The sequence below is a fragment of the Elephas maximus genome, chromosome 2, assembly GCF_024166365.1.
Source record: "Elephas maximus indicus isolate mEleMax1 chromosome 2, mEleMax1 primary haplotype, whole genome shotgun sequence".
In the NCBI taxonomy this organism is placed as follows: Eukaryota; Metazoa; Chordata; class Mammalia; order Proboscidea; family Elephantidae; genus Elephas; species Elephas maximus.
In genome coordinates, this window is record NC_064820.1 from 160,142,745 (window position 1) to 160,159,777 (window position 17,033).

Genomic DNA, 17,033 nt, shown 5'->3' on the forward strand with positions numbered 1-17,033 from the left:
GATTTGCACTCCCACCAGCAATGTATGAGAGCGCCTGAAGAAACTAGTAACCTGGATCATCCCTAAGAACGCATGGGTAGGCTGAGAGTGTGAGGGAGCGTTTTCACTGCACGTGCTATTGTACCTGCTCAGTTTCGAACCATATGAATGTATAACCAACTCAAAAGCAAATACTACTTTAAAGCATGCATTCTAAGAGATCAGAGACAGTCAGAAACAGCTTAGTTCCAATTAGGAAAGACTGAGAACTCAAAATTTGCTGGCTGTTACCAGTAAAAGGAAGCACCATGATGATCAAGAGCTAAGTTACATAAGGAATGAATGGTTCCTTCAGATTAGACAGTGCATTTCTTCTCTGGACAAAATAATGATACAATGTAACAGTACTGATTAGACCAGGGAAAAAAATATTTTTCTGAAAACTTAATGCTTCCGGGTTTAAGTCACTATAGAAAACCAAAAATAAAACGTCTTAGGAAATCTTTCCAAATACTCATTGTTTCTACAAACCAAGGCTTAAATATGGTAAGGCGTAAAAAATAAGACATAAGCCAGGTGACAATTACAGTGGGTTGTGTTTAAAAGAGTCCAAGTAAGCTAAGTTTGAATTTGTTCCTTAACAGATCATCTCAGCAGTTCTTATGTTTTAAATATACGGTGAAACCTGTGAGAGCTGGAACTTAAAGGGACTGCCTTGTTTTTCCAGGTCTCACAAGTTTTCTGCCTTTAAAAAGGTGCAGCCTTATCACTTTTCTATTGCTCTCTATTAGTGGAAAATGTGTGAGTTTTCCTTCTCTGGCAGGTTTCCACCCTACACAGGCTCTGACTTTCGCAGGTTTTACTGTACGCTGTTTGTTCACAAAGAAAATATGAATATTTGAAAATACTGTTAAAAGCAAAAGAAAAAAAGCAATAAACTTAAAACAACAATTTTAACTTGCCTTCTGTAATCTGAGGAGAATTGGACCCTATGCAATAGCAATAACAAAAAAGCATACTCACCATCAGCTGAAAACTTGTCAATAGCTTGGGCCAAAGTGAAGAAGTTGCCTGTAGATTTTGACATCTGAAAAGGAAAGTCAATGATCAGGCATTAATAAGAATATATATAAATAAAATAACCATATCAGCCAAATCAAATTACCTGGAGTCACCATGATTAGACAAACACAGAAGAAATTAGAAACATACAAACTATACCTTACACTAATTTTACAGAGGCAAAGGCTGAATGAAGCCCATCAAACAAAGTAACTTGCATGGGTCACTCAGCTAGTCATTGAGAGCTGGGACAGGACCTCTGATCTGATACTCAGTCTACAACTCCTTCCATTAGTGCCCCCTGATAATTAGTACAGACATGTGGAATGATTCCACTATAACTCTGGGATGCATCAGCTGGTCACAAAGATGAACTTTATAGCAATTAGAGTCATTTAGAAATGGAATGAAATAGCTCATGAGGTTAGAGTTAGGATTTGAGGGAACTTCTTGTCAACAGGGTCACAATAACTGGTTGCTCTGGCTACGCTCTACATGAAGGAAGTACATCTAAGGAGGCACTGTTCAGAGCCTAGAAATCGTTATCATTTTAAAATTTTGTATGTCTTTTTCATAACTTTTCTGATGGCAAAGAGAGGTGATTATTGTACCAATTTTCTACTAAATGGCAATAAAGTATCTTGTCCTAATAAAATCAGCATAGTATAACAATGCTCAGGACAGACGAAAGAAAATGTCATGTTCTAACAGGATTAAAATATACATTGTTCTGCTTTGACTCACAAAGGAGGAATGGGTTCAATAATCAAAAAGTCCATGTCGATCTAACAAAATCTAAAATAGCCCAATCGAACTAAACAAGGAGCTTTTTTTCAGTTTAACGTACTAGTAACTGAGTATCTTAAATTTTTATTACCTTTAAATATTAGGGTACTGGCTAATCTGATGTTTCATGCTATGATTCATATCTACCATTTCTTTGAATTTATAACTATTTGAATTATGAAATGTTGTTGTTGTTAGATGCCATCGAGTCAGTTCCGACTCACAGCAACCCTACATACAACAGAACGAAACACTGCCTGGTCCTGTACCATCCTCATCACAATCACTGTTATATTTGAGCCTGTTGTTGTAGCCACTGAGTCAATCCACCTTGTCGAGAGTCTTCCTCTTTTTGCTGACCCTCTGCTTTACCAAACATGACATACTTCTCCAGGGACTGTTCCTTGCTGATAACGTCCAAAGTACATGACATGAAGTCTCACCAGCCTCACTTCCAAGGAGCATTCTGGCTATACTTCTTCTAAGACAAACCTGTTCATTCTTCTGGCAGTCCATGGTATATTTAATATTCTTCAGCAACACCATAATTCAAAGGCATCAATTCTTCTTTGGTCTTCCTTATTCACTGTTCAGCTTTCAAATGCATAAGAGGAGATTGAAAACACTAAAGCTTTAGTCAGGTGCACCGTAGTCCTTTCCTTAAAGTGACATCTTTGCTTTTTAACACTTTAATGAGGTCTTTTGCAGCAGATTTGCCCAGTGAAATATGTCATTTGATTTCCTGGCTGCTGCTTCCATGGGCGTTCATTGTGGATCCAAATAAAATGTAATTCTTGATATAACTTATTTTTTCCATTTTTCATGATGCTGCTTATTGGTTCAGTTGTGAGAATTTTTGTTTTACACTGAGGTGTAATCCACACTGAAGGCTGTAGTCTTTGAACTTCATTAGCAAGTGCCTCAAGTCCTCTTCACTTTCAGCAAGCAAGGTCATCTGCATATCGCATGTTGTTAATGAGTCTTCCTCCAATCTTAACTCCTCGTTCTTCTTCATACAGTCCATTTTATTGGATTATTCACTCAGCACACAGATTGAGTAAGTACGGTGAAAGGATGCAACCCTGATGCACACATTTCCTGATTTCAAACCCCTCAGTATCCCCTTGTTCTGTACAAATGACGGCCTCTTGGTCTGTGTACAGGTTCCACGTGAGCACAATTAAGTGTTCTAGAATTCCCATTCTTCGAAACGTTATCCATAATTTGTCACGATTCAGAGTCAAATGCCTTTGCACAGTCAATAAAATACAGGTAAACATCTTTCTGATACTCTCTGCTTTCAGCTCAGACCAATCCTTTCTGGTACAGTGACTGTGTGTATTCCTTCCATCTTCTTTTGATGCTTCCTGCGTTGCTCAATATTTTGCCCATAGAATCCTTGAATACTGCAACTCGAGGCTTGAATTTTTTCTTAATTTCTTTCAATTATGACATAGATACTTATAACAACTAATATCGATTTACTACTAATATGACATTGGTTATAGCAAAATTCATTGGTTTGAACAAAACCAAATTGTTATTAATGAGAAATAAAAAAACACATTGCAAGTTTTTGTTTTTTTTTTTTGGTTGAGGAGAGATACCTTTTTCTAATTTGCACAAATGGATCACAGAAGTAAGTGGGAACTTTGTGTCTGTGAAGAAATTTGCATAACCTCCTGTTGAGGATACTGATTAATGAGATAAAGTACTATGTAGTCTATAAAAACTACACATATTGCTAGTAGTAATAGTAGTGACAGTAGTAGTATGGTGAAGGATAGTACCCTACCAGGGAAGAATGTTATACTGCCAGGTAAGAATAGCATAGTGCCAGGGAAGACACATCAAACGACACTGCAAACTCCAAAATTCTATCATTCGACTAATTTATTGACTAGTCACAGCATTTAAAAGAAAAAAAAAAAATCAAACCATCTTCCGGATTTAATGAGAAAGATCTTCTGAGGTCACAAAGCTAGGATCTTAATGTACGTTGTCCCTTGTCTCTGCCTCTATCAGTCACAGCTAGGGTTACCTTTTGTCACTCTATATACAACACATTCCCCCACTCTCCCCTAAACTAATACTATCGACTTCACTAGCTCAGTTTTAGAAATAAAAATTTATGCTGTTGGTCATGAACATTTTAAGTGGAAGGTTTTTAACTCTGTTTAATTCATATACTTTATTTCTAAATTTAAAAAAAAAGTACTTCTTCCTAAATCTGAGGAGTCTTCTGCAGAATTTTAAATGGAGGCAATGGGCCTTCAATGGAGGCAATGGGCCTTACCTTCTCAGAGTTGAGGAGGAGATGTCCATTTGCTCTCACAGCTGCAGGCCACTTATCACTTTACAGGTAAATGTTTAAAGACAGAAAATAAAACTTAAAAGATTATGGTTTAGGCTTAAAATTTTTTGAAATAAATGCTAATAGCAATAGTCTGCTAAGACAAATGTACAATGATATTTACTACAAGCCAGTTTTAAGAGCAAACAAATGAAAACAAAGTGTCCGTTACCAAATGACTGGTTATATAAACTATGGTACAAGCATATGAAGAAATACTGTACAGGACTGACTGCATGGATATGAAAAGATCTTTAAAATATGTTATTAAGTGAAAAAAGCGAGAGATAAAATAGTGTATACAATGTGGCATCTCTGCGTAAATTAATATAGATATCTGATGCTGGTATATGCATGCATAAAATTTTTTTTTTTTCCGGAAGAAATGACAAGAAACCATGACAGTAATGAGCTTTGGAAAGTACAGTACACAGAAGCAAGGGTAATAGTTCACTTCTAATTTTCTACCTTTCCGTACTGTTTGAATTTTCAAACTATGTACTGTCATTCATTCATTCATTTTAGCAATGAAACCATGTGGAGCATAATAGCTGAAAACAAGAGTTCTGGAGCCAGAGTGCCTAGGTCTGCATCCTGGTCCTGCTATATACTAGCTGGGTAAACCTGGGAGGAGTTACTTAACCTCTATACGCCTCAGTTTCCTTGTCTATAAAACAAGGATATTGCAGTCCTTCCTCAGAAAGTGAAAATCAGTTACTAAAAATGCTTAGAACAGTGCCCAGCATAAACACTCGATGTTATTACTTCTCTGTAATGTTTAAAACCTAATCAATGTCAAAAACTTGGTGCAGAGGAATAAAGACTCAAGTTTATTAGTAACAGGTACTTCTGAGATAACCAGTTTCTCTAAAAACAGACTTTAAACAATAAAGAAAAATAATGAGATGAGAAGTAGTGTAAGAACCATAAGAGATTTATTTTATTCCTCTACTTCAAAATCTTCCTTTTATTTTTGAGGGAAAAAGTGCAATCTCATTCTAAATACAAGGAGTCCCATGAGACTACTTAGATCTCATTAAATGAAATTTGAACAGAGGGAATGGCTTTATTTCTTCAGCTCCTTGACGGACTGGAGAAAAAAGCACAGAAGTATGTCTGGGTGGGGAGGCACCAGGATGGAAGGATTATTCTTGAACACAAAAAGTATAATAACTGGATTATTCTTGAACACAAACAGATTCTAATCAGCTCGTTGCTACCAGCTACCACTGTAACCTTGGGATTCCCTGGGAAACAGTTTCTTCAGCTCTAAATGGAAAGTTCCTTTCAGTTATAACACTGCAGGATCTGTTTTATATTGCCTTTATTCCTGCATCTGACAGGTTAAACGAGTCATGTAAGAGGTCAAATGAATTACTAGCAGACCATCAATGCACCTGAAATGTGACATGCTTTGCTGTCCCCAGGAAGGTATGAGGGTTTCTAGATATAACAGACAGGAGAAAGTGTGCTTTCTGCTTTAATACGCATTTAATATAAGAAAAAGAATGTAATTGGCAAATCTAACTATACTCTCCATAATAATTTCTTCAGTATTTGAAGCTACAAGACACCCTTGTTGACAAGAAATAAATCTAGTCCGCATCTATTTCAGCACTCACCCTTGTTCCGGCCACATTGCCACATGATTATACAGATAGTAGGAAAGGTGATTTGGAACAAGATCCTTGCCAGAGACTCGGAGATCCACAGGATACCAGAACTCAAACTCCTGCTTTAACTGATCTAATTTTTCCTTTGGGATCTGAGTCTCAGGAAATGGAGCCTCCTTGAAGAAAACATAATCCCAAACTTCCTTAGTCATCTGCTGGGGTCTGTATTAAAAATAAAACAAACAACAATATATAATGTCTTTGAAAGAATTGATATTTTAATGTAATCATCAATTAGGAATCTCTTTCTTAATATAGTTATGGTTACAAATGAGGACAATAGGCTCCCATAAGAATGACAAAGAATCGGTGACAATAACAGAGGAGGGACTATTTACTACTTTTTCTAAATTCAATACCAAAAATGCAAAAAAAAAAAAAAATACAGAATTCTACTAAATGAACTCTTATGAAAAGAGAACATTTACAGAGCAAATAAGTTTCTTGTTAAACAATTAATACACATATTGTTTTGTGATAGTGGTTGTCAACCCCATGACGTGTCAACATTCTCCCCTTCTTGACCTTGGGCTGTCTATTTCCATTCATCCAGCTTTCCTGTCCCCTCCTGCCTTCTCATCCTTGTCCCTGGGCTGGTATGCCCGTTTAGTCTCATATATATGGCTGAACTACACATGTTTAAGTTTTATAGGCCTGTCTAATCTCTGGCTGAAGGGTGAACCTCAGAATCAATTTCAGTCCTACATTAAATAGGTGTCCAGGGGCCATATTCTTGGGGTCTCTCCAGTCTCTATCAGAGCAGTTAAGTCTGGTTTTTTTTGTGTGTGTGTGTGCATGTGTGTGTATGTAAGTTAGAATTCTGTTCTACACTTTTCTCAAGCTCTGTCTGGGACCCTCTATTGTGATCCCTGTCAGACCAATCATTGGTGGTAGCCAGCAACCATCTAGCTGTGCTGGACTCAAGTCTAATGGAGGCTGTAGTAGTTGTAGTCCACTGGTCCTTTGGACTAATCTTTCCCCCGTGTCTTTGGTTTTCTTCATTCTCCCCTGCTGCAGATGGGGTGGGACCAATGAGGTATCTTAGATGGTCACTCGTAAGTTTTTAAGAGCCCAGACACTACTCACCAAAGTAGGATGAAGAACATTCTCTTTATAAACTATGTTATGCCAGTTGAGCTAGATGTCCCCAAGACCATGGTCCCCAGCCCTCAACCAAAAGATTACAACTCTTGCTAACAAATTATGCTTTTTGCTTATCTATTTACCAACCTGATCCCCAGTGGAGACTCTCCCTGTCCATGCAAGTTACTGCCCTGCAACAGGTGTGCAACTGTGTAAAATGCCATGTAAATAGTGGAATCAGAAAGCGATTCAATCAACCACTGCTCATCCCAAGGCAGGCGGGTGCCTGCAACATAAAGCAAAATAATGCATGAGGAACCTAAGAGATGATTTCATTTTTAGAATTCTCATTTTCAAGAATAAGTCTAAAGCACTTAAAAAGTTACTTATTTAGGAAGTGCTTAAATTCTACTTGAATTATTAATAAAAACAAAACAGTAAAGTGCCTTAGAGTCTTTCTGTAAAAAGGTCACACCATAAAAGCTATAAGAGTTAGAAAAGGCATATTTGTACCTAGTTTCCCTCACCCTCTAACCAAAACCTCTCACTTCCAACAAGAAAATATCTGAAAAGAGGAAAGAAAGGTAAAAATGTAAATCTGCTGCATAATTAGCAAAGTCATCCAAACAAAAAATTTGAAGTCTGCTTACCTAAACCGTAAGTTCTTGAGCAAGCATGTTCTTGCAGCCAATCTAAGGAAGCTTCAAAATTCCTCCTGGTCTCCTCACAGAATCTAGACAAGAGTAAAAGATAAAGCATCTCTCTTTACATTTACCATCTTCTATGTTTCTCACCTCCTTTTCCCTCCCTCGTGACTTTCTCCCATCTTACGTGTCCAGGTTCTTCAAGCACTGGGACGTCTGCTTTTTCCAGTTCTCTTCTCCATAATCCAAGTACCTATGAATGGACAAATTGATTTAAAAAAATCAAAGAGAAGAGCAAAGCATCTGAAGGAAGTTTCTTCTTGCTATGAGAGAGACTAACCACTGGTCACACAGGGCTACAACGCATTCGTCTGAAGACCGGGACATTACTTGCTTCTCTGGTTCCATGTAAATAAAGGCATCTCCCTAAATGAAGGTAAATAAAAATACATCAGATTTATATCAAGTCAATCTGCATTTCAAAAAGATGATTTAAAAATTTTTTTCTAAAAAATGCCGTATCACCAATGACTAAGACCCCACATTTTCATTCTATCTTCTCTCTTCCCAGGGTAGAAGGTATCTGACTTTCCTTCTATACAACACTTGCTTTTGAAAAGCCATCATCTTCCCTAGCTACAGATTATTTCTGTTAAGTGAAAAAGGAAAGATATTTAGTAATTTCTAATGCTATATTGTGAAGGTTAGGCTTCCTATGGCAGCCTTTTATCCTTATTATAAAAACATTTTTTAAGAAATAAAGAGGCGGGGCCAAGATGGCGGACTAGGTAGACGCTACCTCGGATCCCTCTAGCAACAAAGACTCGGAAAAAAAGGTGAATCGATCACGTACATAACAATCTAGGAACCCTGAACAACAAACACAGATTTAGAGACGGAAAACGAACAAATACGGGGAAGCAGCGGTTGTTTTCAGAGCCTGGAGCCAGCGTCCCAGTCAGGTAACCTTTGGCGCCCAATTTAGAGCAGAGCCAAGGGGAGCTGACGGCGCAAACAAGGGGCCCAGCCCTACCCCCCTGAACTCACCCCGGGAGGGGACCTAGCCACTTAGCGCGGGCGGCGTGGCGACGCAGCCGGTGGGAGAAGTCCCCGGGAGGCAGTGACTGGTCTTGGATCTGGGAGAGCAGCGTCCCAGCCGGGGAATCGTCCCGCCGGGATTTTGACTGGGTGCTGTCACGGCCAAAGCACGGGGAGCTGCTCCACTCCCCTGAACTAACCCTGGGAGGGGCCCCAGCCAGTTCGTAGGGGCGGCGCGGCGACGCGGCTGGCGGACGAGAAGTCCCCGGGAGGCAGCGACTGATTTTGGAGCTGGGAGTAAAGCGTCCCAGCAGGGGAACCTTGACGCTAGAATTTGGACTGGCAGCGGGTGGCTTCAGAGGGCCAGACCCCCGGGGGCAATCTCCACACAGCCAGCACACATAGGTGACATGCCCCGCAGGAATCTCAGATATAATAGTCATTCCAAGCAAGACAAGCAACTCTGGTTATATCCTGAGGTGCTACTCTCCTATCTCTCTGATTCCTCCCCCACCCTCCCCAGGCGGCTTCATTAACATTGGAATTGCCTGAGCCAGAGGGAGAATGGCTCCGGCTCCGCGGCGGCTTTGCTTCCCCCCCCGCCCCGCTTTTTTTTTTTCTTTTGGTCTTTTCCTAACCCACTCTTTCGGCCTAAGAGAAGGAACAACAACAACAAAAAAAAACCCAGGGACCAAAAATCCACCCCTAATTGGACTAAAAACACAGAACCAGCTACAGCCAAGCATATATGATCCAAATCTCAGACTTTCATCCTTACAGGGAACAAGGTGGCGGTTATAATCCAAAGGCAATTCTGATAGGGATCTGACTGCATTTTTTTTAGCGGATTTTCTGGAAAAACAGTTTCCCAGTGATGGCTGGGAGACAGCAGTCCATATCAAACCACATAAAGAAGCAGACCATGACAGCTTCTACAACCCCCCAAAGAAAAGAATCAAAATCTTTCCCAAATGAAGATACAATCCTGGAATTATCAGATACAGAATATAAAAAACTAATTTACACAATGCTTCAAGACATCACAAACGAAATAAGGCAAAACTGCAGAAAAAGCCAAGGAACACACTGATAAAACTGTTGAAGAACTCAAAAAGATTATTCAAGAACATAGTGGAAAAATTAATAAGTTGCAAGAATCCATAGAGAGACAGCATGTAGAAATCCAAAAGATTAACAGTAAAATTACAGAATTAGACAACGCAATAGGAAGTCAGAGGAGCAGACTCGAGCAATTAGAATGCAGACTGGGACATCTGGAGGACCAGGGAATTAACACCAACATAGCTGAAAAAAAATCAGATAGCAGAATTAAAAAAAAATGAAGAAACCCTAAAAATCATGTGGGACTCTATCAAGAAGGATAACTTGTGTGTGACTGGAGTCCCAGAACAGGGAGGAAGGACAGAAAACACAGAGAAAATAGTTGAAGAACTCCTGACACAAAACTTCCCTGACATCATGAAAGACGAAAGGATATCTATCCAAGATGCTCATCGAACCCCATTTAAGATTGATCCAAAAAGAAAAACACCAAGACATATTATCATCAAACTCACCAAAACCAAAGATAAACAGAAAAATTTAAAAGCAGCCAGGGAGAAAAGAAAGGTTTCCTTCAAGGGAGAATCAATAAGAATAAGTTCAGACTACTCAGCAGAAACCATGCAGGCAAGAAGGGAATGGGACGACATATACAGAACACTGAAGGAGAAAAACTGCCAGCCAAGGATCATATATCCAGCAAAACTCTCTCTCCAATATGAAGCCGAAATTAAGATATTTACAGATAAACACAAGTTTAGAGAATTTGCAAAAACCAAACCAAAGCTACAAGAAATACTAAAGGATATTGTTTGGTCAGAAAACCAATAATATCAGATATCAGCACAACACAAGGTCACAAAACAGAACATCCTGATATCAACTCAAATAGGGAAATCACAAAAACAAATTAAGATTAATTAAAAAAAAAATATTCATAACAGGGAATCACGGAAGTCAATATGTAAAAGATCACAATAATCAAAAAGAGGGACTAAATACAGGAGGCATAGAACTGCCATATGGAGAGTGATACCAGGCGATATAGAACAATATAAGTTAGGTTTTTACTTAGAAAAATAGGGGTAAATAATAAGGTAACCACAAAAAGGTATAACAACTCCATAACTCAAGATAAAAGCCAAGAAAAACGTGACGACTCAACAAACATAAAGTCAAACACCACGAAAATGAGGATCTCACAATTTACTAAGAAAAACGTCTCAGCACAAAAAAGTATGTGGAAAAATGAAATTGCCAAAAACACACATAAAAAGGCATCAAAATGACAACATTAAACACTTATTTATCTATAATTACGCTGAATGTAAATGGACTAAATGCACCAATAAAGAGACAGAGAGTCTCGGACTGGATAAAGAAACATGATCCGTCTATATGCTGCCTACAAGAGACACACCTTAGACTTAGAGACACAAACAAACTAAAACTCGAAGGATGGAAAAAAATATATCAAGCAAACAATAAGCAAAAAAGAAGAGGAGTAGCAATATTAATTTCTGACAAAATAGACTTTAGACTTAAATCCACCACAAAGGATAAAGAAGGACACTACATAATGATAAAAGGGACAATTGATCAGGAAGACATAACCATATTAAATATTTATGCACCCAATGACAGGGCTGCAAGATACATAAATCAAATTTTAACAGATTTGAAAAGTGAGATAGACACCTCCACAATTACAGTAGGAGACTTCAACATACCACTTTCGGAGAAGGACAGGACATCCAGTAAGAAGCTCAGTAGAGACACGGAAGATCTACTTACAACAATCAAAAAACTTGACCTCACTGACTTATACAGAACTCTCCACCCAACTGCTGCAAAGTATACTTTTTTTTCTAGCGCACATGGAACATTCTCTAGAATAGACCACATATTAGGTCATAAAACAAATCTTTGCAGAGTCCAAAACATCGAAATATTACAAAGCATCTTCTCAGACCATAAGGCAATAAAACTAGAAATCAATAACAGAAAAACTAGGGAAAAGAAATCAAATACTTGGAAAATGAACAATACCCTCCCGAAAAAAGACTGGGTTATAGAAGACATCAAGGAGGGAATAAGGAAATTCATAGAATGCAACAAGAATGAAAATACTTCCTATCAAAACCTCTGGGACACAGCAAAAGCAGTGCTCAGAGGCCAATTTATATCGATAAATGCACACATACAAAAAGAAGAAAGAGCCAAAATCAGAGAGCTGTCCCTACAACTTGAACAAATAGAAAGTGAGCAACAAAAGAATCCATCAGGCTCCAGAAGAAAACAAATAATAAAAATTAGAGTTGAACTAAATGAATTAGAGAACAGAAAAACAATTGAAAGAATTAACAAAGCCAAAAGCTGGTTCTTTGAAAAAATTAACAAAATTGATAAACCATTGGCCAGACTGACTAAAGAAATACAGGAAAGGAAACAAATAACCCGAATAAGAAACGAGAAGGACCACATCACAACAGAACCAACTGAAATTAAAAGAATCATATCAGATTATTACAAAAAATTGTACTCTAACAAATTTGAAAACCTAGGAGAAATGGATGAATTCCTGGAAAAACACTACCTACCTAAACTAACACATTCCGAAGTAGAACAACTAAATAGACCCATAAGAAAAAAAGAGATTGAAACGGTAATCAAAAAACTCCCAACAAAAAAAAGCCCCGGCCCGGATGGCTTCACTGCAGAGTTGTACCAAACTTTCAGAGAAGAGTTAACCCCACTACTACTGAAGGTATTTCAAAGCATAGAAAATGACGGAATACTACCCAACTCATTCTATGAAGCCACCATCTCCCTGATACCAAAACCAGGTAAAGACATTACAAAAAAAGAAAATTACAGACCTATATCCCTCACGAACATAGATGCAAAAATCCATAACAAAATTCTAGCCAATAGAATTCAACAACATATCAAAAAAATAATTCACCCTGATCAAGTGGGATTTATACCAGGTATGCAAGGCTGGTTTAATATTAGAAAAACCATTAATGCAATCCATCACATAAATAAAACAAAAGACAAAAACCACATGATCTTATTAATTGATGCAGAAAAGGCATTTGACAAAGTCCAACACCGATTTATGATAAAAACTCTTACCAAAATAGGAATTGAAGGAAAATTCCTCAACATAATAAAGGGCATCTATGCAAAGCCAACAGCCAATATCACTCTAAATGGAGAGAACCTGAAAGCATTTCCCTTGAGAACGGGAACCAGACAAGGATGCCCTTTATCACCGCTCTAATTCAACATCGTGCTAGAAGTCCTAGCCAGGGCAATTAGGCTAGACAAAGAAATAAAAGGCATCCAGCTTGGCAAAGAGGAAGTAAAATTATCTCTATTTGCAGATGACATGATCTTATACACAGAAAACCCTAAGGAATCCTCCAGAAAACTACTGAAACTAATAGAAAAGTTTGGCAGAGTCTCTTAAAATAAACATACAAAAATCACTTGGATTCCTCTACATCAACAAAAAGAACACCGAAGAGGAAATAACCAAATCAATACCATTCACAGAAGCCCCCAAGAAGATAAAATACTTAGGAATAAATCTTACCAAAGATGTAAAAGACCTATACAAAGAAAACTACAAAGCTCTACTACAAGAAATTCAAAAGGACATACTTAAGTGGAAAAATATACCTTGCTCATGGATAGGAAGACTTAACATAGTAAAAATGTCTATTCTACCAAAAGCCATCTATACATATAACGCACTCCCAATCCAAATTCCAATGTCATATTTTAAGGGGATAGAGAAACAAATCACCAATTTCATATGGAAGGGAAAGAAGCCTCGGATAAGCAAAGCATTACTGAAAAAGAAGAAAGTGGGAGGCCTCACTCTACCGGATTTCAGAAGCTATTATACAGCCACAGTAGTCAAAACAGCCTGGTATTGGTACAACAACAGGCACATAGACCAATGGAACAGAATTGAGAACCCAGATATAAATCCATCCACGTATGAGCAGCTGATATTTGACAAAGGCCCAGTGTCAGTTAATTGGGGAAAAGATAGTCTTTTTAACAAATGGTGCTGGCATAACTGGATATCCATTTGCAAAAAAATGAAACAGGACCCATACCTCACACCATGCACAAAAACTAACTCCAAGTGGATCAAAGACCTAAACATAAAGACTAAAACGATAAAGATCATGGAAGAAAAAATAGGGACAACCCTAGGAGCCCTAATACAAGGCATAAACAGAATACAAAACATTACCAAAAATGACAAAGAGAAACCCGATAACTGGGAGCTCCTAAAAATCAAACACCTATGCTCATCTAAACACTTCACCAAAAGAGTAAAAAGACCACCTACAGACTGGGAAAGAATTTTCAGCTATGACATCTCAGACCAGCGCCTGATCTCTAAAATCTACATGATTCTGTCAAAACTCAACCACAAAAAGACAAACAACCCAATCAAGAAGTGGGCAAAAGGATATGAACACACACTTCACTAAAGAAGATATTCAGGCAGCTAACAGATACATGAGAAAATGCTCTCGGTCATTAGCCATTAGAGAAATGCAAATTAAAACTACGATGAGATTCCATCTCACTCCAACAAAAAAAAAAACACAAGGCTGGCATTAATCCAGAAAACACAAAATAATAAATGTTGGAGAGGCTGCGGAGAGATTGGAACTCTTATACACTGCTGGTGGGAATGGAAAATGGTACAACCACTTTGGAAATCTATCTGGCATTTTCTTAAAAAGTTAGAAATAGAACTACCATACAATCCAGAAATCCCATTCCTCGGAATATACCCTAGAGAAACAAGAGCCTTCACACAAACAGATATATGCACACCCATGTTTATTGCAGCTCTGTTTACAATAGCAAAAAGCTGGAAGCAACCAAGGTGTCCATCAATGGATGAATGGTTAAATAAATTGTGGTATATTCACACAATGGAATACTACGCATCGATAAAGAACAGTTACGAATCTGTGAAACATTTCATAACATGGAGGAACCTGGAAGGCATTATGCTGAGCGAAATTAGTCAGAGGCAAAAGGACAAATATTGTATAAGACCACTATTATAAGATCTTGAGAAATAGTAAAAACTGAGAAGAACACATACTTTTGTGGTTATGAGGGGGGGAGGGAGGGAGGGAGGGAGAGGGTTTTTTATTAATTAGTAGATAAGAACTGCTTTAGGTGAAGGGAAGGACAACACTCAATACATGGAAGGTCAGCTCAATTGGACTGGACCAAAAGCAAAGAAGTTTCCGGGATAAAATCAATGCTTCAAAGGTCAGCGGAGCAAGGGTGGGGGTCTGGGGACCATGGTTTAAGGGGACTTCTAAGTCAATTGGCAAAATAAATTCTATTATGAAAACATTCTGCATCCCACTTTGAAATGTGGCGTCTGGGGTCTTAAATGCTAACAAGTGGCCATCTAAGATGCATCAATTGGTCTCAACCCACCTGGAGCAAAGGAGAATGAAGAACACCAAGGTCACACGACAACTAAGAGCCCAAGAGACAGAAAGGGCCACATGAACCAGAGACCTACATCATCCTGAGACCAGAAGAACTAGTTGGTGCCCGGCCACAATCGATGACTGCCCTGACAGGGAGCACAACAGAGAACCCCTGAGGGAGCAGGAGATCAGTGGGATGCAGACCCCAAATTCTCATAAAAAGACCATACTTAATGGTCTGACTGAGACTAGAGGAATCCCAGCGGCCATGGTCCCCAGACCTTCTGTTGGCACAGGACAGGAACCATCCCCAAAGACAACTCATCAGACATGAAAGGGACTGGACAGTGGGTGGGAGAGAGATGCTGATGAAGAGTGAGCTAATTATATCAGGTGGACACTTGAGATTGTGCTGGCATCTCCTGTCTGGAGGGGGGATGGGAGGATAGAGAGAGTGGGAAGCTGGCAAAATTGTCACGAAAGGAGAGACTGGAAGGGCTGACTCATTGGGGGAGAGCAAGTGGGAGTACGGAGTAAGATGTATGTAAACTTGTATGTGACAGACTGACTGGATGTGTAAACGTTCACTTGAAGCTCAATAACAGTTAATAAAAAATTAAAAAAAAAAGAAATAAAAATTTAAATGCATAAAAGCAATGCTTTTAAAAAACTTAAATAGATACACAAGCACTAAACATGGAATGGTTGACCAACATGATACATGTAATGTCACCGAACTGTACATGTGAAGGTTACTGAAATGGCAAATATTTTCTTACATATATATTTATTGCAATAAAAAAAAAGATTAAACGTGGAAAATCTTATTATTAAAGATTTATGCTGTCATGAAAAATTCCCACTAGAAAACTGACCATGAATATTATTTTTTACTAAATATAAATATCTCTTAATATATTATGGTCACAAACTTGTTAGGATACGATAATTTTTTTTTAAATGCAGCATTATTACTCATGAAATTATTCACTGCTCCATGTTCTTAATGTAATTCTTCATGCTAAAATTAAATAGTTGGCAGATTAAAAACAAATTCTCAAAATCCCAACGAAGTAACAAAGAGTTTTTTTTTTTTTTAAATGGCATGAACCTACAAAGACAGAAATGGAAGAAACAATATCAACCAAATTTTGGAAGCTAAAAAGCAGGATGGGTAATAACTATATTAAAAAAAAAAAAACAGACATAAAAAAGATGATAGCTAAATCCTAAATCAGAAGTACAGAAAGCTGAAAAGCAACCCAGTTTGCTTTATAACACACCCAAATGACTTACATTTTAGTGACACAAGATAGCTCTGGAAGTGGAGGGAAGGTGAGGCTGAAAACAAGAGGACGACTGAAACCTTTTAAAGATACAGTTAGAACCCCAGACTCCCTAATCCCACACTATGCAGACGGGTAATTGCCCCTTTCTAAGCCAACAGAACACTGAAGGTTCATTCTCTGGAGAGGGTAAAAGAGAGTCTCTGAACTAGAGGACAAAGCTGAAGGTATGGGTATCATAGTGAAAACAGGCGGATTAAGTGAAAGTCAGCACTGAATGTTGATACCCACTCCTAGCAAACTTCTCCCATTTAGCTTCCAGAATGCTCAGTTAGGATTAGGCCCTATAGGTCTGACACTGGAAGAGTCTTCTATGGGGAATCAAACAAGCCAAGAATAAATACTAAAGAATACTAACATCAGGACATCCTCAAGGCCCAAATGGTCCTTCCAGATGTCCCCTGGTAAAGCTCAGTAATAAGTCCTACTCACATGTAAAAAGCCTCCAACCACCTTTTTGAAACCATTCTTAAATATGAACCACCCACTAACCCACTGCCATCGAGTCAATTTCGACT

The 17,033-nt window shown here is 38.3% G+C and overlaps 1 protein-coding gene across 1 annotated transcript in view; it reads right to left on the minus strand.

Annotated features, from left to right (window-relative positions):
• The window catches only part of LARS1 (leucyl-tRNA synthetase 1), a 91,667-nt gene that overhangs the window by 23,917 nt on the left and 50,717 nt on the right, over positions 1-17,033 (minus strand). The window contains exons 16-22 of the mRNA XM_049873986.1: positions 7,921-8,006; positions 7,768-7,833; positions 7,587-7,669; positions 7,084-7,222; positions 5,803-6,015; positions 4,124-4,181; positions 1,003-1,066 (exon numbers count right to left, since the gene is read on the minus strand). Coding sequence (XP_049729943.1) covers positions 1,003-1,066; positions 4,124-4,181; positions 5,803-6,015; positions 7,084-7,222; positions 7,587-7,669; positions 7,768-7,833; positions 7,921-8,006 — 709 coding nt within the window. The remainder of the gene's footprint in view (positions 1-1,002; positions 1,067-4,123; positions 4,182-5,802; positions 6,016-7,083; positions 7,223-7,586; positions 7,670-7,767; positions 7,834-7,920; positions 8,007-17,033) is intronic.